This window comes from Miscanthus floridulus, chromosome 10 (assembly GCF_019320115.1).
Source record: "Miscanthus floridulus cultivar M001 chromosome 10, ASM1932011v1, whole genome shotgun sequence".
Taxonomy (NCBI): domain Eukaryota; kingdom Viridiplantae; phylum Streptophyta; class Magnoliopsida; order Poales; family Poaceae; genus Miscanthus; species Miscanthus floridulus.
In genome coordinates, this window is record NC_089589.1 from 124,700,539 (window position 1) to 124,724,270 (window position 23,732).

A 23,732-nucleotide genomic window follows, 5' to 3' on the forward strand; every position below is an offset into this window, starting at 1 on the left:
TATATATATATATATATATATATATAGGGAGAGCCTATTCAGTAGCCGGCTATAAAATAAGTTATTCTGTAGCCACCTCCATTTACTATAATTTTATATACTAATTTACCATAATGTCAATACATATTTACGATAGTTGGGTTACTATAACACATGGGGATATTTACCATAACGTTATATTAAACCACTTAGTAAGGAGTTACTATAATCTCGTAAATTAACATAGTAATTATCATAACTCAAAGTGGCTACAGAATAAGTTATTCTGTAGCCAGCTACAGGATAGTAGTTCTATATATATATATATATATATATATATATATATATATATATATATATATATATATATATATATATATATATATTGGGCTAGGCTAATAATGGTATATATAGTTTAAGAAACATATGAATCAAATGATATACATATAATGGGATTTGGAAACCATGCACATTCTTTTTTGCAAGCTAGTGATATATTAAGTGCTATTAACAGATTCCATAAAGTGATACAATACAAAAGATAAATGGCAAGCAGGTGCAACCGTGTGAACCTTAGTGTCAGCACTCCTATCTGAGATCTTTGTAGCAGATTATTAGGTATTGATCCACGGAGGTTGTTGCTGGACAAATCCCTACAAAACACGAGAAAGTAAACATAAAAAGAGGAGTTTGAGCAGTATTAATTATAGTGTGCAGGTCGATCAGCAGGAAAGCTTACAGAAATGAAAGTGATGGCAGTTGACCAAGAAAATCAGGTATTGGTCCAGTCAGATTGTTGTGAGACAGATCCCTGGAAATCACAAAAAGCAAAATGAAACAGTCAAAAACAAGTGCTGAAGTAGGTATTTTCAGTAGAAACTTTTGGACATCGGAATACTTGAATATCATTGCCACCAATTTGGACAAGTAGTATATGGTATATCCAACATGCGCAAAATAGATAGATGACATGATCATCTCATGAAACATGGCAAAAGTAGGGCATACTGAGGCTGTGTTTTTCCCTGTGATCTTCCAGTTCCCTAGGCTTTAACAGTAATTTATTATCCTGGTTATTTGTATAATAAATGAAGCCTACATGTTAATTCGCAAGATCTAGAAATTATCATGTTAATATGATGAAAGAGAAGTAACCCCTTACATGATGAATTATCAACAACTACCAGTGTATTAGCCTAGAAACCCTTATACATGTTTCTCCGTTACCAACATAACCATTATTTAAGAATTTCTAGCCACTTCCATTACATAAAGGTTAATCCAAAAATCCACTTATACCTATTTTCTCACTACTCATACATAAAAAAAATGAAATCAACTATCTTTTTGCACCCTCATGCATTTAAGAGTTTAAGTTGGCCTTAAAAAGCTTCATAGTTGCAATACAAAGTATTTTTATGTTAAATATAGTAGAAAAAAATAAAAAACTTAGTTCAGTTTAAGAGTTTAAAAATAAACATAGGAAAATGGCTTCTCATTTCTGTCAAAGTAATTGAATATTTTCTTTGGGACAAAAGAGTGAAAGTTGCTGTTTAAATTATCTTTTAGTATCAAATATAATAGCAAAATTGAGCAGGTTCAATATGGGAGTTTAAATAAACATACAAAAGATAATATAAGACCTGATACAATTGAATGATCTAAAAACACATGTGCTCCTCAATGAAGAAAAAGCAATCTATTCATTATCTTTTAATATCAAATATATATGTGTTGAAATCCACTGTCAACAAGAGCTAATTTTCAATGACTAAGTGCCTGTTTAGTTCCCAAAATTTTGCAAAATTTTTCAAGATTTCCCGTCACATCGAATCTTTGGACGCATGCATGAAGCATTAAATATAAATAAAAAATAAAACTAATTACACAGTTTAGACGAAATTCACGAGACGAATCTTTTAAGCCTAATTAGACTATTATTGGACACTAATTGCCAAATAACAACGAAAGTGCTATAGTACCATTTCCCAAAAAAATTCGCCAACTAAACAAGGCCTAAATATACAATTCAATAAATCGCTGTTCTGGGACAAATTTTGAAACTGTAAAGGACATACAAGTGCTGGAGCAATGTTAGTTGACCGAAGGATGGATCAATTTCACCGATTAATCCGCTAGATGACATATATCTGCAGGGAATGTTAAACCAATCACAAAAATTTGAAGTCCCCATTTTTTTTTCTTTTCCTCTATTAAGTTTCCATGTAATAACTCTGCATGATACTTTAAAGCATATGAATCAAGTGAAATTGTTCGTTTAGAACTTACAAGGCAGTTATTCTCGATGGAGCACTGGGAGTGTAGCTACAGTTCAAGCCAACCCACGCAAAAGCTATGGGGGAACAGGGATCTCCTGCCCAGTTTCTCGTAACGGAAAACTTTGTCTGGATGGTCATCATTGCAGTTGCTAATTAAGAGAGAATAAAAACATTGAAAAAGGTCATCAAGAACATCAAAAGTTTAGTCAAGCGCTTATAATTGAACAAGAAAATGCATGCATGCTGAAACCAGTTTAGATGCACAGTTATCCAAAATACTAGATGGTAATATTCATAAGATACTGGTTTATTGGACTTACTAATATCCCTTGATTGACTCATTTTAGTTCATGCACTGGCTAGAAAATGGTAAACATAATGTTTACATACAAATTACAGCAACAGTACTTTCACTTCAATGCATACCAAAAAAAAACAATTGTTTGTTATCATTTCTATAGTCCTTGTGATCATTATACCAAAATATCTAGCTCCTATAACTAATCTTAGTAATCTATTTGAAAAAATAGAGTCAATCTTGGCGGCCAATGGCTAATAGATTGTTACCATCAAAATTATACGTGTAAACGTGATTTTCAATCAGACAAAGTGGCTTATGGGACTAAGAAGCTACCTACAGTGGCTTATACTTCTCCATAGCAGGGTGAGAGCTAAAGTATTTAGGAGTTAAGCACAAAGTGTAATGTTTACAAGTATTTACTCCAAGTGTATAAGTTCTTGGGTAGCAATGACAAACAAACTTCTCAGTATACCTGTATTATTAGCAAGTTTGTGTGTCTTAATAACTAATTATGATGTGGATACCCAAGGGAGAAAAATATATCAGTTCTAGTAGATAAGGATATACCATCTCCAGATTCAGTGGCAGATTCATTCAGGGGTCGAACCAAGAATATCTCCATCCCGCTAATCAATGGTGGCTTGGAGTTTAAAGCTGGCACAAGGGATATGCTATGACTTCCTGATCCTTGCACAGTGCCTGTAAGAACTGTAGTCGTCATTTGCTCTGGCCTGAAACCATTAGCTAATGTGGTATTATCCAGTAGCACATCGAACTGCCGAAACTCGTTCTGCTGTAAAGTCTCCACCTCAGCAAAATAGAGCACAACGAAGTACTTATCATTGAAATCAACACTCATAGATCCATCCAAATTCCAATATAGATCCATTGTTGATGAATTCACCAAAGTGGATACACTACGCATTACTGCAGATGGTGCATCATAGGTGTCATTTGGAGCGTTCGTGACGTTCCCACTGATAGCATCAGGCACTATTGTCCAGGTAGGAACTTCTTCATACCTCTGCCATATCCTGTCATAGCGGTCATCTGGGAACCTTACAAACCAAAAACAAACATTATATTGAACTCTGTTAAAAGCTTTGTCTATAACATAGGTTAAAGAGAAGTTGTATAAGCTTAAGGTTACCTAATGTGACGAAGGTCAGTTCCAAAGTGGTAGCGATTAGACCCAAAACTAACGGTGGTACGGAAAAAACTGAGCAAAACTAGAGATTGCGTCTCAGTGGAATTGGGATAAAGATTTGGCTGCAGAAACCTCAAGTCAAGCCCGGCAATGAAAGGAGTTCCAGACCCTTTGTTGACCAAACAGACTTGCAAGTAGTTAGCAGGGGACACAGAGATCGTCTCAGATATGTATGCTGTACTTGAATTGACGATCCTCACTGTGGTCCAGTAGTTGACCCCAAGATAGAGATCAAATATAGGGAGCTTGTTTAGTGTATCATAGTTCCCATAGCCAAAGATAGCCCTCACTAGGTACTTGGCACCAGGTGTTAGGGACCTTATCGTGTAGCAATTGCGTGTCCCGTTGGGGAAGTAGCGTATGTTATTGTACCTAGCAGCAAGATCAGGCTGCATGTTCTCCGGGTACACAGGGTGGATCAACCCTGCGTCTGTGAAATCCAAATCAGCCACATATGTTATGCCTGTCTTGTCATCTGTGTACTTCGGACTTTGAGTATATCCACAGTCAATGCTTATAAAGCCTACCAAAAAACCAAGAGAGAGACATGTTTTCTTAGTAAGAATGTAAGCGTCACAATGTAGCTGTCTTAAGTGTATAATAAGCCTGTAACAGAAATTAATAAATCGATCCCTATGCTCTGATTTGACATTATAAATTCTTCATTTCTCCATTTCTTAATATACTAGATATAAGTGTACATGGTAAAAAGAGAGAACCTTTTTCAAGATTATATAACAATGGAAATTAACACCATAGGACAGAGCTTCACACTGCTTCCGTGATTATCAAGCTGGGCATGATTAACGGCAATGAAGCTCAAACTCGACAGAGAGAATAGCAAGACAATCTTGGCCGTCCATACACAACCAAGACGATCTCTTGACAACATTTCTTCCTGTGTCGCCCAGCAGAAACTGAAGTGAGAGCGCAATAACCCACACCCAGCACCAGCAGGGGCATGCCATTTGTAGCAACTCATGCCATTGTTCTTGACGCCATGAACCAAGTGAATCCAAATCTAGCGGTTACAATGCGACGTGCAAACCTAGGCTATGACCTCGTTTCTGCACCATCCTCGATTCGGCACCAATGAAACGAAGCTATGAGATGCAACTAGAACAATGTTTTTGCTCACATTTGGCTAATTGACCAGGCTCCACCTATAATGCGGTGAGACCGAATCAAAGCAATATAATGCCAGACGGGTGGTGGTTTCAGTTTAATCTGTGTTGCGGTCGCCATCTACTGTCATATATATATATATATATATATATATATATATATATATATATATATATATATATATATATATATATATATATATGGAGAGGCTATTCAGTAGCCGGCTACAAAATAAATTATTCTATAGCCACCTCCATTTACTATAATTTTATATACTAATTTACGATAATGTCAATACATATTTACGATAGTTGGATTACTATAACACATGGGGATATTTACCATAACATTATATTAGAACACTTAGTAAGGAGTTACTATAATCTCGTAAATTAACATATTAATTATTGTAACTCAAAGTGGCTACAGAATAAGTTATTCTGCAGCCAGCTACAGGATAGTAGTTATATATATATATATATATATATATATATATATATATATATATATATATATATATATATATATATATATATATATATATATATATATATATATATATATATATATATATATCATTCATCACAAGGATGACCTGCTACGATCAAAGTCCTGATTTTCTACCATTTCACAAGAAAAATAGGGTGTAAAACGGCTCTGAAGAATTTTACATCAACCGTGATTTTTTTAACACTTTTTAAACTAATTTTAAATCTAACATTGTTTTTTTCTTCAAAACTAACACTTTTGGCCGCGCATATTGCCATGGCGCGGCGAAACGCCTGTGTCGCGCTATGCATGGTAGCGCGACAGGAGGATGACGTGGCGACGACCGGAGCTACTGACTGGTGACGTGGCAGGGTCTGCCACGCCACCGATCTTGGCGCGGTGCCGCCGCACCACGACACATGGCGCGGCCACCTTGGACATGGAGAGACGGATGGCCCATGTTTCTATAGAAATAATCTGGCAATTCTGTCGCTTGTGTCACTCGATTTTTTAGGCCGTCCGATCACGGGGCTCACACACCATGCCGCGCTCCCCTCCGACATGGGACGGGACTGAACGGGGCGCTGCAGAGCTGTGAGACAGTGGAGAGGGTGGAGATGGTGTGCATGGCGGTCGGGCGGCTCAATTTTGCGGGCGGTGCTGTGTGCTGCGGTGTACTAGTACTCCTACTCTGTTTTATGACCAGAGATGTGCATGCTGTGCGCCTCGTTTTTTGCTGTCCCAAGACCAAGACCACCGGCTAGCCACTAGCTAGCCATGCATGTGTGCAGCTACCTAGTAATGTTGCAGCAAGGCTGTTTTCTTTGCTGTCCCAAGACCACCGGCTAGCCACTAGCTCGGCATGCATGCATGTGCGGATGCGTCGCTATCACGTCACCTCGTCCTTATACAGATTTATGTAGCACCTGGTTTTAAGAACAAAATCAAATACGCGAGTTCAGGAAGTTAAATCTCACATATAGCTACAAATAAGGATAATATCGAAAGACAATGCTCAATAAATAACGTACTTAGTATAGAAAATATAACCTTAGATAGCAAACAGCGGAAAGACAACTCCGATCTTCGGGTGAAGACTCCAATTCCACAGGGACAACTGACTGGTTGATCACAAACCTAATTCCTCTAAACTCTAGCAATCTGGTACCCATCCGGGATTTTTATCCAAAGATTTAAAAAAAGTAAAACAAGCGTAAGTACATGTCGTACTCAACAAATATAACATGCGGTTCATGAGGTTCAAAATGCTGACACTATTTTAACTGCGATTAGCTTTTAATTGTCATAATTTTAGCAATTGAGTAGCAACAAGTTTATCACAAGCTCATATAAACACATGATCAGGTAAACATGAATAATGAATATCATAAACAGTAATCATTAGTGAGCATCTTTATCATCAGTATCATCAGTGTTCATCATCTATTCCGTAAGGGTTCCAATGCCGCTCGTGACCGTGAGCACGGCTGATATACCAGTTTTACACTCTGCAGAGGTTGTATACTTTCACTGTGAGTCAGTGATTTATCCTTTCGCCCGAGGTGATCAGCCTCTTGACCCACTACCAAGGAAGGTCGGCAGAGTTCACTATGAAGCCTTTCAAATGTTCATCTAACAAGTTAGGGCCGCTAGGTTTCTGTGGCCTGTGAATGTAGAGCTCCCCTTCCGATAGGCATAATAACGTGCAACCTATACACTAACGGACAGAGGCCGCACTATATCCAACCCGGAACACACCCCTCTTGCGCCATAAAGGTAACCACTAACAAGGTAGAAAAGGTCCTCATACTGAGCTAAAGCCAGAGCCATATAGCCCTCACAGTTGTACTGTAAGTCCCGAATGATCACTTACAGATAAGTCCTTAGGGAGAGGAATCTAGAGCACCATAAAAATAGCCCAATGCTCTAGCCCCCTTGTTCCATGTTGCTAAAAACATCTTTTAATGTTTATTGCATATACCATTAGTCAAGTTACAAGATCATGGTTGTAGTTGAGCACTAGCATCATACTACCCAATGCAATACCCCAAAGGTAACAAGGCACATGATACAAAGTACTAGAAAATCCTTAGTAGCGGTCAAGGTAGACACATACAGTATGAATTAAATGATTAAAGGTGAATAGGTAACAAGGATGGTCCCATGCTATACTTGCCTTAAACACCGATCCTTCGTTAAGCTTTAATCTTCAACGTTCTTCTTCTTCTTCTTGATCACCACGTATATCTCACCGATTGGACGAAATCATAAAGCACCACACAAGCATCCATACAATCATACACGAAGCAAATAATAGAACTAAATCAGAACAGTACACCAATCATAAAATCAAGATAAAGAGTTTGTAAAACGAATCTACGTCTCACTGCGAACACACAGACGCGAAGAGCACGCTAATCGGAGCTACGGTAAAGAAGATACATCTACCGAAAGATCTACTTATAAAACTATTAGCTTCATGTGTTTTAATTATATAAAAACATATATAAGATATTTTATAAATACTATAAATTGAATTAAGTCAAATTTTAGATTTGAATTATAAAACTAAAGTGAAACAAATCATATTTTATTTATAAAATCCAGTTGCAGAATTGTTATTCAAGATATGATTTAAACCATGAAATTTCAATATTAGTGACATGATAAATATTGTCACTAACATGTAGATCTCGTTGCTATGAACCTAACGCAACTTGAATGGGCTAAAACAGAGTTAAAACGTAGAAGATAGGATTTAAATAAGATTCCCTTTATTAAAATAATAGATTAAATCTAACCTCAAATTTTAAAAGTTGAAAACATATTTAATAGTAGTATGAACATGTAGATTATGAAATTATGAACCTAACGCAATTTGAACGGATTAAATCGGAGTTAAAACGGAGAAGTTATGGCTAAAACAAAATCAGTGGCAAATCTGTAAATAAGTGAATACGTACTTTTGAAGTCAACTAAATGAAATACGCTTTTAAAAGAAGAAAGCGTAAGCTGTGAAATACGCAATGGACCGCGGGTTCTAATTGAAAGAAACCGAGGGGCTCTTTAATAAAAATACTAGTGAAAGGGTATCTTCTAATCTGGGCCACAGATCTAAAAACGGACGGCTAAAATTGATTGAGAGGGGGAGGGGTGACCAGCGCTGTAGCCGATGGCGGCGCCATTGCCGGAAGACAGAGGAGGTCGCCGGTGTTAACCAAAACGGCGATTTTCGGGCTCAATTAATTCAACGAATAGTACAGTAAGACAGAGGGGAAAACGGTGAACTTGATGGGGGTATTGGTTGAGGTCGGGACACGACAGAGATGGCGGCGTGCATGATCTTGCGGCTCGAGTGTCCGACGAAGCTCCGGCTAGCGTGAACAGTGGGATAGGAAAAGAGAAGGTGGAAATTACTGGTACCTACAGCATCCTTACCATGGTACGAAGCCCGGAGAGCAGCTAGGAGCGTCGGTGGAGCGGCGAGGCGATGGGGACGCGTGTGACGATGGCAAGCTAGGGTTGCACAGCGTGGCTAGGGCTAGGGCGAGGCGTCTATGCGCTAGGATTAGGGGATAGGGGCGGCGTGCGGCACCGGGGCTTCGTTTTATAGGGCGCTTCGCATGGGGCGCACGGCAAACGGCGAGGCCGGGGCGAACAAGGACACTCGCGCGAGTCCGTTTCGACGACGAGCCGAGGTAGGAGGCAGAACTGATGGGCGGGCCCGGGCGGTCGGTGACTGAGGAAGAAAGGAGAGCGGGCGGTGTCCGCGCGGATTGGGCCGGCACGCGGGGTGGGCCGCAGGGCAGCGCTGCTAGGCCACGTGGAGAAGCGGGGAAAGACAGAGAGCCGGACCAAGGGGGAGGAATGAAGGGAGGTTGGGCCGAACGCGAAAAAAACGGAAGCAGGACGGCTGAGGGAAGAGGCAGGGCAACCTGGGCTTCGGCCCGAGCAGGGAGGAGAGGGGAGAACGCTGGGCCGGTGGGAAGAAAAAGAGAAACGGGCCACTTGGGCCTAATAAGAGAAAGGGAGAATTTTCTTCTTTTCTTTTTCCAAATCCTTTTCTTTTCTTAATTCAAAACAAATTCAAATATGAACCGAATCAAGTATAAACATGATTTAAAATACACTTTTCAATTCTATTCAAAATGAACAATTTTGGTAGACTTTAAAAAATAAATTTTATAACTTTTTTTAAATTCTTTTATTTTCCTAATTTTCTTTTCTTTTACCTCAAAGCCAACTCCAAAAGCATTGTGGAATATGTTCAATTTGAATCAAATCCACACCATTCAAAGAAACAAATGCACCAACATGTATGCACAAACACGTTGTTAAACCTTATGATGAATTTTAATTAAATGAAAAATTTTATTTTCCTATATTTTATGAGCACAAAATTCAGAAATTAATCATTTTGTACCTATTTTCAAAAGAGGCAAATTTTAGGGTGTTACAATTCTACCCCCTTAAGATGAATCTCGTCCCCGAGATTCGAAAGACGTCGACTAGGAGATAGGGATACTTTGTCTTTGTATTTTTCTTTACTTTCTCGTATAGTTCCATCGTCTTGATAATGATCCCACTTTACTTTTGCATACCTATTGACCTTACTCCAAGTATCTTGCTAAACTGATTCCAATGTTCTGATAGTTACTCCAAATGATACTCAGGTAACTCCAATCACTAGGCCATCTTTCCTATAATACCAATTCTCTGCCTTAAGATATCCACCTTCCAACAAAGCCTGATAATTCTCTTGGTCAGAAGGGAATTCTACTACCAATCTTCAAAACATTAATGATTCTGGTCAAGTCGCTCGAACTTAGATTACAATTCTTAATCCTTGGTGTCACCCGATCCTTCTTAGCACAATTCTCCTTTGCTAAGGGCATCGGCCATGACTTTTTCTTCTCCAAGTGATAGCACTTTTCTAAGTCATAATCCATTTCATTCCAACAAGAATAACACAAGCTCAAGACCAACTTAATAAAGATGTCCCGTAGGTTCTTGTGACCCTCCTATAAGTCACTTTTTCTTCCAAGGAGATATTACTTCCATGCTCCATAATAGATAACTCCAGATAACATGTTAGGTAGTTCATCTCACGCTTCCTTAATTGACTTAATGAACAAGCCACTTCTTTTATTCTCGTATAAGGACACATTCCACACCCTGACAAAGTGCATCCTAGTGGATATAAGGCTCTTGTCCTGATCTGGCAAAGCTAATTCTTAGGTTTTACTTCAACATCTTCTTGAACTCCTTCAAACACTTAGCTGAGGTCTCTTGATCCAAACTAACTTAAAACTTCTATGGTGGCATTATCAATATCCTAATGATCTTGGTTAAACCTCCCTTGAACCTTTAATCAAACTTCATTGAGACTCTAAGTTTCTCTCACATTCTTTGGGTACCACCATGCTTCTGCTGCGCAAACTAGAACGTAGGATACTTCATCTTATAAATTCTTCAACTTGGCTACCCCCCTTAAGAAAAGATTAACTAGGAGACACCAAGCATAGCTTGCACATTCTTTTAGATGAGCTAACTAATATGAAGTCATTCTGACATCTCAATGATACTCTCGTGTATGGGCAAAAACAAAAATCTGGAATTCCTCGCGAGTAGAAAAACAGCAGTGCCGTAAAACAGTTGTAACTCCCGTTCTGTTAACCCAATGAAGTTGTAACTTATACCGTTGGAAAGATTATAAAATTTTACACAACTTACTTGTAGAACACTTTTCCAAATTCTGCATTTTAGGTGCTCGAAAATAGTGCACAACAGAAACTGTTCCAGATTCCAAACAGCACAGATGCATCGCCTTGTGATTTTCATATCTCCATAACCAAAATAGCTATCAAAGTGATTCTTGCGCTCAGAGAAAGATATTGAAGTCTACTATTGTACAGAATTTCCTCATGATTTTTGTTCATCCAAGATTAGAGATATAAGCTGATCAGTGCAAACTGCTCCAAAAAGACAGGATAGGGAAAACAAAAGAAAACCAAGACCCGACTATTTATTTCATTAATCCTTATACCTTAAGCCTATAAGCTAAATGAAATTGTGGGAACACCCAACAAGATCATTGTAATCATTACAAAGATGCAAAACAATCATAAGCATAATGACAATTCAATAAGTAATAAAGATATACAATTCAATCATTAACTCAACTTGCGATACTATCGTCCTCATTATGCTAGGGGTAACAATCCTAAGACTTATCTTCAGATTACGCAAGATGGTGATGAGGGATGGTTCTAAAAGCATATCAAATCAAGGAGTGGAGATGAGAACAAAGACTTTAAAATAAGCACCAAGATAGAGATGAATAGCAAAGGTAGAGATATAGTAGAGAAGAAAATATCAAGGTTCATAGATCAAGGGTTTTTGTAGCAACTTCTAAACCTTAGATCGACCAGTTTCTACTAGGCTTGTGTCCTACAGTCAGCAGGTGGTAAGTGTGGTTCACTCAGCGTCCAGAGTGAGATCTGAGCCGTTTGGACTCTGGGGTGTTACGAATGGTATCAGAGCCGACCTTCGCGGCCACGGACGTGTGCGGACCAGGGGCACGAACATGGGGTTCATTGCACATGTAGGCCCTGCGGGGTGCACGGCATGGCACATGTGCCAGCACTGGGTGCACGGTTGCATGTGCTAAGAGGGAATGTTCCTGGTCATTGTTTGCCCAGTTGTGGGTGTGTTGGGCCGACGAGGACGTCGGTTCCTTTGAGGGGGGTGTATGTGACATCTGACCCAGTTTGGAATTTGGCCCATAGTGGCTCATATGCAAGTTAATGAGATATTGTGGAGAGTTTAGTCCCACCTTGGTTGTTAAAGGTGGGGACAGACCAACATATAAGGCTTCTAGAGTCCATCCCACCATCCTCGGGTTAATCCTTTTACGCGAAGCGAGGACGAAAGCATAAGTGGGATGGTGGTAGGTGTGGTTCGCTCAGCGTGCAGAGTGGGATCTGAGCCGTTTGGACTCTGGGGCATTACAAATGGTATCAAAGCCGACCTTCACGGCCACGGGCGTGTGTGGGCCAGGGGCACGAACATGGTGTTCATTGTGCGTGTAGGCCCTGCGGGGTGTACAGCATGGCACATGTGCCGGCACTGGGGGCACGGTTGTGTGTGCTAAGAGGGAACGTTCCTGGTCATCGTTTGCTTGGTTGTGGGTGTGTTGGGCCGACGAGGACGTCGGTTCCTTTGAGGGGGGTGTATGTGACATTCAGCCTAGTTTGGAATTTGGTCCATAGTGGCCCATGTGCATGTTAATGAGATATTATGAAGAGTTTAGTCCCACCTTGGTTGTTAAAGGTGGGACAGACCAACATATAAGGCTTCTAGAGTCCATCCCACCATCCACGGGTTAATCCTTTTACGCGAAGCGAGGACAAAAGCGTAAGTGGGATGGTGGTAGGTGTCAGCTCAGCGTGCAGAGTGGGTTCTGAGCCATTTGGACTCTGGGGCGTTACAAATGGTATCAGAGCCGACCTTCGCGGCCACGGGCGTGTGCGGGCCAGGGGCACAGACATGGGGTTGATTGCGCGTGTAGGCCCTGCGGGGTGCACGGCATGGCACATGTGTCGGCACTGGGCGCACGATTGCGTGTGCTAAGAGGGAATGTTCTTGGTCATCGTTTTCCCGGTTGTGGGTGTGTTGGGCCGACGAGGACGTCGGTTCCTTTGAGGGGGGTGTATGTGACATCCGACCCAGTTTGGAATTTGGCCCATAGTGGCCCATATGCAAGTTAATGAGATATTATGGAGAGTTTAGTCTCACCATGGTTGTTAAAGATAGGACAGACCAACATATAAGGCTTCTAGAGTCTATCCCACCATCCCTGGGTTAATCCTTTTACGCGACCGAAAGCGTAAGTGGGATGGTGGTAGGTGTGGTTTGCTCAGCGTGCAGAGTGGGATCTAAGCTGTTTGGACTATGGGGCGTTACAATTTATTTCTTTAATAGGAACATATTACATTGTATTGAACCGCATTTTACTATTTATAGTTAGGTGTAAGTTTTATATTTAGTTAGTGTAAATCGATTATTCATAAATGAGAATAGTCAAAATTATTCAAAGAGTTATCAGATCATTTTTTGGCTCTTTTTTGTTTGTCTGTATGTTTTATTTGGTTCCCTTTGAAATCTTAAGACATACAGACAGACAAAAAAGAGCAAAATAAAATGATATAGACAAACAAAAAAAGAGCCGAACACCAGTGGCCCATGAGTAGGATTATCTCGAACATCTTCATCGTGTCGTGTCCACTTTCCTTTGGCCTCCCATTCCAACACACCATGCAGGTGCCTTTCTTCTTAAATCTAGTATTCCTAAAAGGTAAGCTGCATGGAAGGAGTGGTAGGAACATGCATTTCGGGTTTCCTTGCCAGAGGATATGTGGATGGGAGCACAGGTATCGCCGCCACCGCATGGCGACATTGACGTTTGGACACCGAAGGCATATAGTGTTCTTCCCTCAGCATGTCGTCAAAATGGAGGCGTTGGTGTTGTCTGCTGCCAGGTTCCCAATCCCACCACCACGAGGTGGTGATGACCTCCTAAAGCCAAAGGTGTTCTTTTCTTGATGTTCCATCAATGATTTCGATCTAGAGGGCCTGGTGTTTTCTATTTCCTGTATGCCTCGAAATCCCAATCATACCTAGCAGACTTTTCCAACCCTTTGGATCGTTCCTCTAGTCTACACTTTGCTGGATGCTTGAAGTGTGTGGGGCTCAATGTTCTTAAAATGGGGAACACTATAGATTTATATAAGCAACCGACAATCATGTTATCTGAAGTACAAGTGGAGGACAAATATTTCCTTTTCTTGTATTACCAATTGCAGTGAAAATATTTTTGTTAGGATCATTTATTGTTAGCCATTCTCTAACTTACCTACTTGACTGCATAGTTTTCATCATATCGAGTCAGCTGAGACAGTCCTTTTCTAACTTCAAAACCATGAATACATTGTACCTCTGAGCACCACAATTTTTTTGACTATTCTCATTTATGAATAATCGATAAATTTTGACTATTCTCATTTATGAATAATCGATTTACACTAATTAAATATAAAACTTACACCTAATTGATTTACACTAATTAAATATAAAATAATCGATTTATGAATATTTGTTGATAAGAAAGATGGTACACAGAGGATGTGCTTGGATTATCGCTCTCTTCATGAGGTAACCATCAAGAACAAGTATCCTTTGCCTAGAATTGATGATCTGTTTGATCAATTACGAGGTGCTTGTGTGTTCTTCAAGATTGATCTTCACTCTAGTTATCATCAGTTGATGATTCGTTCTTCGGCCATTCCCAAGACTGCCTTTACTACTCGGTATGAATTTTATGAGTACACGGTTATGTCTTTTGGATTGACTAATGCCCCTGCATACTTCATGTATATGATGAATAAGGTGTTTATGGAATATCTCGACAAGTTTGTTGTGGTCTTCATTGATGATATTCTAGTCTTCTCCAAAACAGAAGCAGAACATGAAGAGCATCTGAGATTAGTCCTACAGAAACTTAGAGAACATCAACTGTATGCTAAGTTAAGCAAGTGCGAGTTCTGGCTGAAGGAAGTCTCTTTTCTTGGGCATGTTATCTCTAATGGTGGAGTAGCTGTGGATCCCAAGAAGGTTAGTGATGTGTTGAGTTGAAATTCGCCTCAGGATGTAAGTGAAGTCTGGAGTTTCCTAGGAATGGCCAGATATTATCAGAGGTTCATTGAAGGTTTTTCTAAGATTGACAAGCCTAGGACATCTCTACTTGAGAAGAATGCTAAGTTCATATGGACTGAGCAATGCCAAGCTAGTTTTGAAGAGTTAAAGAAAAGGTTGACTACAGCTCCAGTGCTGGTACTACCAGATCTAAACAAGAGTTTCTCCATCTACTGTGATGCATCTCGACCTGATTTGGGTTGTGTTCTTATGCAAGAAGGACGAGTAGTGGCTTATGCATCTGGACAACTAAAGAAGCATGAACTAAATTATCCCACCCATGATATGGAGTTAGCAGCTGTGGTTCATGCATTGAAGATTTGGAGACATTATCTTGTTGGACATAAGTGTTACATTTATACAGATCACAAGAGTTTGAAGTATATTTTCACTCAGTCAGATTTGAACTTGAGGCAACGTCGTTCGTTAGAGCTAATCAAGACTATGATCTTGAGGTACACTATCACCCTGGCAAGGAAAATGTTGTAGCTAATGCTCTGAGCTGAAGGAGATATGTTAATGTAGCTCTAGTGACATAGTTACCCAAGGAGTTATGTGTTGAATTCAAGCATCTTAATTTGGGAATAGTTGCTAATGCGATGGAATTGGAAGTGGAACCTACACTTGAACAAGAGATCCGCAAGGGTCATTTAGACGATGAGAAAATCAAAGAGATCGCAGAACTTATCACAATTGGTAAAGCACCGGGTTTTCGATTGGATGATCAGGGAACAGTGTGGTTCGAAAAGAGAATATGTGTGCCAGAGATAAGAGATAAAGTCCATTTGAGAGATGATTCTAAGAGAAGCTCATGACTCAGCATACTCTATCCATCCAGGTAGTACTAAGATGTACCTAGATCTGAAGGAGAAGTACTGGTGGTATGGTTTGAAAAGAGACGTGGCCGAGTATGTAGCAATATGTGACACATGTCCGCGAGTTAAGGCAGAACATCAAAGGCCAAAAGGTTTACTTCAACCTATGAAGATACCTGAGTGGAAGTGGGAAGAAGTTGGTATGGATTTCATTGTTGGATTACCACGCACTCAAAGTGGTTATGACTCAATTCGGGTAATAGTAGATCGATTGACTAAGGTTGCTCACTTCATACCGGTCAAGACTACATATACGGGTGCAAAGTTGGCAGAATTATACATGTAATGGATAGTATGTTTGCATGGAGTTCCTAAGAAGATTGTGTCAGATAGAGGTACTCAGTTTACATCACACTTTTGGAAGAAATTGCATGAGTCTATGGACACTAAGTCGAACTTCTGCTCAGCTTATCATCCACAAACTGATGGACAAACAGAGAGAACCAATCAGATCTTAGAGGATATGTTGAGAGCTTGTGCTTTGCAATATGGTACAAGTTGGGATAAGAGTTTGTGTTACGCTAAGTTCTTCTACAACAACAGTTACCAGAAGAGTCTCAAGATGCCACCATTCGAGGCACTATATGGTAGAAAGTGCAGAACTCCATTGTTCTGGAATCAGACCGGAGAAAGTCAAGTGTTTGGACCTAAGATCCTCAAGGATGCTGAAAGGCAAGTGCAGACTATCAGGGAAAACTTAAGGGTGGCACAGTCTAGACAGAAGAGTTATGCTAACACTCAAAGAAGGGAATTGGTTTTTGAAATAGGGGATTATGTTTACCTAAAAGTGTCACCTATGAGAAGTGTGAGAAGATTTAATATGAAAGGAAAGTTAGCTCCAAGGTATATTGGACCTTTCAAGATTTTGGAGAGACGTGGAGAAGTAGCTTATCAGTTGGAATTGCCTGGGAGCTTGTCAGGTGTACATGATGTGTTTCATGTGTCTCAATTAAAGAAGTGTTTGCGTGTACCTGAGGAGTAGATTCTATTAGAGGAGCTTATAGTTAAGGAAGATCTCACCTATGAGGAATTTCTGGTAAAAATTTTGGAGACAGCAGAAAGAGTTACAAGGAGATGAGTTATAAGGATGTGTAAGGTTCAGTGGAATCGGTATACTGAAGATGAGGCTATTTGGGAAAGAGAAGAGGATTTGAGAAAAACATACCCGCAGCTTTTTGAGTAAGCACTGTCCGAATCTCGAGGATGAGATTCATTTTAAGGGGGTAGAATTGTAACACCCTAAAAATTGCAATATTTTAAAATAGGAGAATTTGATCCGTTCAACTTGCGTTAGGTTTGTAATTTCATAATCTACGTGTTCATACTACTGTTGAGTATGTTTTCAACTTTTAAAATCGAGGTTAGCTTTAATTTTTTATTTTACAAAAAGAAATCTTGTTTAATTCATAACTTGTCCATTTTAACTCTGATTTGAGTGATTATCGCGTCTGCGTGTTCGTAGCTTTGCGTAGAACAGTTTTAAAACCTTTTTAACTTCTATTTCTACTGTTTGGTGTATTGTTCTAATTAGCTTATATCTGTTTGCTATGCATGTATGTATGGATGCCTGTGTGGTGCTGTTTGATCTCGAGTTGACAGTGAGTTTTGTGTTGGTGATCTGGAGCAACTCTTTGAAGATCAAGACCAGCAGCGATACTTTGAATTAAGGCAAGTATAATATGAGGCTCCTTGTTACCTATTAACTTTAATGCAATCTCAATTCATATGCATATGTTGATGAACCGCTTGGAGTCTATTTACCTTGATATTGCTTATCTTGTCCTTGATTTACCTATGGGTTGTGCATGTGGGTAGTATGCTCAGTTTGCTCCAACTAATATTGATTAAAGAATACAATAAAAGATATATGCAACTTGGTATTAAAAGATGTTTTTTAGCAACATGGAACAAGGGGGCTAGAGCATTGGGCCTTTTCCTAGGGTGCTCTAGTTTCTCTCCATAAGAACTCATCTTTAAGTGGCAACCCAGGACTTACAGTACAACCATAATGACCACATGGCTCTGGTCTTAGTCCAGTACCTTGCTCTTTCTAGTTTGTAGCAGTTTACCGAAAGGGCAAGAGGGGCATACCAGGCTGGGTATGGGTCTCATCCCCAGGGTGTGTACTATGCTGCAAGTATTAGTGCCATTTCTAGAGAGGACCCCATAACACTTGGGAGATGGAATCACTTACAGTACAACCATGAGGACCACATGGCTCTGGTCTTAGTCCAGTACCTTGCTCTTTCTAGTTTGTAGCAGTTTACTGAAAGGGCAAGAGGGGCATACCAGGCTGGGTATGGGTCTCATCCCCAGGGTGTGTACTATGCTGCGAGTATTAGTGCCATTTCTAGAGATGGCTCCATAACATTTGGAAGATGGAATCCTTAGCGGCTGCTCCTTATTAGAACGACTGGGGAAAAGCTTCATAGTGTACCCTGCCTGCCCACCTTGGAAGTGGTTTGGGAGTAATTAACCCGAGCATATGGGTAACACGACTCATGGTGAAAGTGTACAACCTCTGCAGAGTGTAAAACTGGTATATCAGCCGTGCTCATGAACATGAGCGGCCTAGATCCTTACTGAATAGTTGGTTACTTGGATGTTTTGGGTTATGATTAAATTGCTGATATCTCTAATTATTCATATTCGGGAGCCTAAGCATAACTTAGCAACTTATGATTAATAATAAAATATGACCAACTAAAAGTGCTTACCACAGTTTAGCCGTGTCAAGCCATTTGAGCCTGCATCCCCTCATGTTATGCTTGCTAAGTGGTAGTAGCTTACGCTTATTTTATTTCAATACTTTGGCAAAATCCCGGATGGGTATCAGATGGAGGTTCTTCAGTGGAGTTTTCCAATAGGTGTTAGGTTTGTGATCAACCAGTTTATGATTCCTGTGGTGTTGGAGGCTTCGCTAGAAGAATAGAGTTTAGTATATACTATAAAGTAAGGCTATGTCTTTTGTAACAAATATTTATGTGCTATGTAATAAAGGCATTGTCTTTCATATTACCCCTTCATTTGTAACTATATGTGTGAATTGAATTTCTGGGCACATGTATGGTGTGTATCTGATTTTGTCTTTAAAACCAGGTGCTACATGACCTATGCTTTGTTAGTTCTTCCCATAAAACAAATATGCGCCCTATTCGCTTATGCTGAAATTTAGCTTATGCTGATGTTTATGTTGAAATAGTTGGTATGGTTGTGTTAGGCTTAATTTTTTCTTCCTTTTTGATTTTGGTCCATGTTACTTTTTTATTTGTTCAACAAAATTTGCTCCGCTAATGTTTTTCAATTCTTTTATGATTCCCATAATGTTCAGGTTTTTGTTTTTTTTTCATTGTTCCACCATGGTGTGTTAGTGCATGTGTTGTATGGAAACAATACGAGCTACTAATGCAAGATGGATTCACATGTGTATTCTCTCTGTCCCTCACTTGCCAAACATAGGCATCAAGGATCATGCACTCCGCACTCTCATGAATCACGGGCATCTTTAAATGCATCCACATCCAGAGTGCAACGAAAGTCCTGTTCGCTTGGCTGATAAGCCATGACTGAAAGTACTGTTGGCTGATTTGTTGTGAGAGAAAAATAATATTTGTTGGCTAAAAAAGCGCTTATAAGCCAAGCGAACCGGGCTCGTGCTCCCTGGGTGTCACAGAAGCTGACCAAGTGGCAACAGGAGAGTAAAGGTACTTCAAACAAGTGCAATGACTACATGCAGCGGCAGCATCAAGACCTGGGTACGAGACTTAGCATGTATTCTCTACATGTATTTGTCTTGCAAATAAATAAAGAGTTAAATGCACTCTAGGTCCACAAACTTGTTTAGGGGTGCCAGATAGGTCCATAAACTTAGAAAATGCATTTGTGGCACAGTAATCTTGAGTTTTGGTTCACTCTAGGTCCATGTTGCCAAATAAGCAGGTTTATGCTGATGTGGCGTGTCCAGGGTGGACTGAGCCTCCCAGCTATGTCATGTGAGCGGCGCGTGATGCCCGTATCCTCTTTGCCAATATAGAAAAAGCCCCCGCCGCATCCTCCTTCGCTCTCTCTCAGTCACTGTCTCTCTCTCGGGCTGCCCTGCTCCCCTCATTCTCTCTGCCCTTGCCTACACCCTCCACTCTGTCGTCTCCTCCATGGCGCAATAGTGGATCAGCTCGGTCCCGAATCGGCGCAACCTTGACCTCCCTCTCATCATATGCTCGGATTGCAGCCGGCGGAGGGTGGTGCGGCAGGTTTCAACGCAGGAGCACAGCCGAGGGCAAGTTTTTTACTATTGCCCCTTCCATAAGGTAAGTTAGGGTTTGGAAAGTTTGATTCTTGGTTGCCTGTGAGCTGCATCTCGATCTTGATTTCATTTTGGCTGCAGAGGAATTTGGGTTGTCCTTTTTCCTACTGGGAAGATGAGTATGAGGAGCATCTGAAGGTGCTAGCCAGGGAAGTACTGTTGGCTCCATTGTTGGCAAGTGATGGAGAGCACAGCACTGGAGTTCCCAAAGTGGATGCAGTAGCTTCTGAGATGAAGGATATTGGGCTGGTAGCACCTAGGGAAGAACCAATGGTGAAGGAGTCAGGAGTGTTAGCAGTAGCACCTAGGGAAGAACTGCTTGTGACATTGAAGGCTCTGTGTTTTGTGTGTGTTTGTATGCTAGTAGTTCAGGTGCTGATCTTGTTAGTGTTGATAGTGAAGTGAATGGCACCATGTAGTGTTAGTATTGTTAGTGTAGTCAATGACATCATGTAAATTGTTAGTCTGTACTTTTGTTAACCATAATGATGCAATGGAATGGCAGTTAGTATCATGCCATTGATCTTGAAATATTTGACACAAATTGTGAACCCAGTAATCTTTGAGGCTGACAGAAATATTTGGCAGGCAATGTGAACCTAGGCAAAATTTTAACAGACATTGTGGACACAGGAAATATTTGACACCAACTGAGCTTGACATTGCATTGAAAAAGTTCACAAGCAGCATTCATGGCAACCAAGTCACCAACAGTAGCACTTTCATCTTACAGAACCAAAAGCATGTCATCTGTGCGTAACTGGTATCACCACCAGTCAATCAAAAGCATCTTTCACCACCTGTGTGTACCGGTGCCACCACCACTAAGTTACTCTAGTAATTTGACTTCCACTAAGTTACTCTAGTACCAAAATGATATCAGCATCCAAGTGTTACATCACATTGTTTTGGGTGCTACATCACATATTTACACACAAGTTTTTTTGTTGGAGTAGTCTTCTTCCCTGGCTTCTTTGCAACCTAAGGTATCTCCTTGGGATTTATAAGCACCTTGCGCTTTCCTACTACAACTCTTCCTTTCTTGGTAGCAGTAGATGGTGCTAGAGGTCTTGCAGCAGGCAGGTTTGACATGATGAAGGTTGAGTTAGGCAGAGGTTGAGGTTGGACGCTTGATGTTGCAACCTGTGTGTACTAGTACAATTCTATAGTCATGTTGTGAAATGCAAAGGAAAATAGTGACAGCCATGATGTTCTATACATACCTCTTGGTCCAGATGTGAAATCATTGTCTCTATTACCTCTACACTTCCTTCTGTAATATGAGACCATGGTGGCTGACTCCCATCTACAAAATGGTACACAGTCTGCAACAGAATAATGTCAGTGAAATGAGACAAATTTGTTGCATGGTAGTGAAATGAGACAAATTTGTAGCACTGCAAGTACCTGAGCCCTTGCATAATCATACATGTCTTCTTCATGCATATTACTTGGCATTGCTTCCCCTTGATCTGACTGTCTTATTTCTTCATCTTCAGCATTGGTCTCTGGCTGTTTTTTGGGCATCAGTCCTGCTTTCCTAAGCTGGCAGCCCTTCTTATTGTGGCCTTTGTCTCCACAGTAGCTGCATGTCATAGCCATTCCATGTTTTGACAGTTTACTTCCTGTAGCAGTTTCTATTTCTATTGGTAGTTTCCTTCTATTCTTTGAAGGCCTACCCACCTTTTTCTCATACTTGGGAGGTAGAACCTTGGGTGTAGATACCTTCTCCCAGGTGGTCTTATCACTACATGGCATGATCTTAGGACCATATGCTACAAGGAAACTTGCATAACTGTAACAGTCATGGACCATTGATTCTATAGGAATTCTTTCATGCCTAAGACATGAGATGGCATGGGAGCAAGGCATTCCAGTGAGATCCCATCTCCTGCACTCACATTTCTTGAGTCCTATATCAACTATGTAACTATGGTCCCTATCTTGAACCTAAAAGATTCCTTTACCAGAAGGGATGGCATAACATGTGTTTGCCCACTCAGAAATCTTATTGACCTTTTTCCTTATTTTGGGACATATTGGACCCTACCACATATCTCCATGTTCTTTCTCCTTGGAGTAGTGCCTTGCCATCAATTGATTCTTAATTTGCTCTATCATACTCAACACAGGCATTTCTCTAGCATCTAGGATGAATTTGTTGAAAACCTCACAACTGTTATTCAATAGGATGTCACACTTGCTGTAAGTACTAAAAAAGATCTAGACCATGTGTTAGGGGGCATTTTCTCAACCCACTTATAAGCCTTCTCATCTAGCCACCCTAAGTTTGTCCATGTTTTTTGTCCACTGAACTACAGTACTAGATCTTGCACATGCCCAGAGTTGTTTTTTCAATGTTCTCACCTTTGAAGTGCTGTTGAAAGTTGGAGTACATGTGTCTAACACAAAATCTATGCTCAGACTCTGGAAATACTTCACCCACAGCTTTAATTAGGCCCTGCAAAATTCAAGTACATAGATTGTCATAAGTATACAACAATCACACACAGTTGTCATAAGTTCATAGATTTAACATAACTTGGACTACAATGAATGGAAGATTCCTCACCTTCTGCTTGTCAGTCATTAGTGTCTAGGGGTATGTGTTCTCAATCCCTAAATCCTGCTTCAGTGTTGTCAAGAACCATCTCTAAGAATCTAAACATTCCACCTCAACTACACCAAAAGCAATAGGGAAGATGCAATCATTAGGATCAATTCCAACTATAGTAAGCATTATACCACCATACTTAGTCTTCAAATGGCACCCATCCAAACAAATAAGAGGTCTACATCCTCCAAGAAATCCCCTTTTGCAAGCACCCAGAGACACATACAGTGACTTGAATATGTTGCCATCTAGGTTAAGGTAGAAGGTGCTGTAAGGATTGGTCTTCCTCAACTCATGTGCATAATCCCAAAGCATGTGATATTGTTCCTCTTCATCTCCCAGCACCTTTTTCATAGCCAACCTTCTAGCTCTAGCAAGCTTGGTCCTTGATGGAGTAAGATTCTACTCCTTCTGCACTGTCCTAGAAAAGTTGGACGGTGACATTTTTTGGTCTGCTCTGAATGTCTCAATGTATTTCTTAGCAAGCCAAGTAGATGTGCACCTCTTCAAGACCCATTGCTTCTGGCAACTGTGTTTCCCAGTATAAGTCTTGATCATCATGCCATTAGCCCTCTTATCATATGATGCATAAAGGAACCAAGGACATCCTTCTGAACAGTTAGCTTGAAGCCTTTTCTGTTCATTCCTAGGAATCTTGATATCCACTTTGTTCCTAAGACTGTATTCAGTTATAGCCTTCCTTAGCATCTCAATAGTGTCAAACATCATACCCACCTTAAACACTGGGTGGGCCATGTCCTCTGGTTTGAATGACTTGAATTTGAATGCTGGTTCACATTCACCATT

General features: G+C 40.3%; 2 protein-coding genes across 5 annotated transcripts in view; one reads left to right on the forward strand and one right to left on the reverse strand.

Moving 5' to 3' along the window:
* Positions 1-23,732, forward strand: part of LOC136487131 (uncharacterized) — a 162,101-nt gene that overhangs the window by 135,865 nt on the left and 2,504 nt on the right. The gene's annotated exons all lie outside the window — the stretch shown is intronic.
* On the reverse strand, positions 477-22,901 carry LOC136489516 (probable LRR receptor-like serine/threonine-protein kinase At1g05700). The gene is made up of 12 exons (XM_066486127.1): positions 22,884-22,901; positions 22,679-22,772; positions 21,719-22,086; positions 21,535-21,636; positions 4,541-4,664; positions 3,710-4,289; positions 3,127-3,617; positions 2,269-2,407; positions 2,058-2,129; positions 719-790; positions 552-632; positions 477-483 (listed from the first exon to the last, which is right to left on the reverse strand). The coding sequence occupies exons 1-12, from the start codon at positions 22,899-22,901 to the stop codon at positions 477-479; spliced, it is 2,148 nt and encodes a 715-aa protein (XP_066342224.1).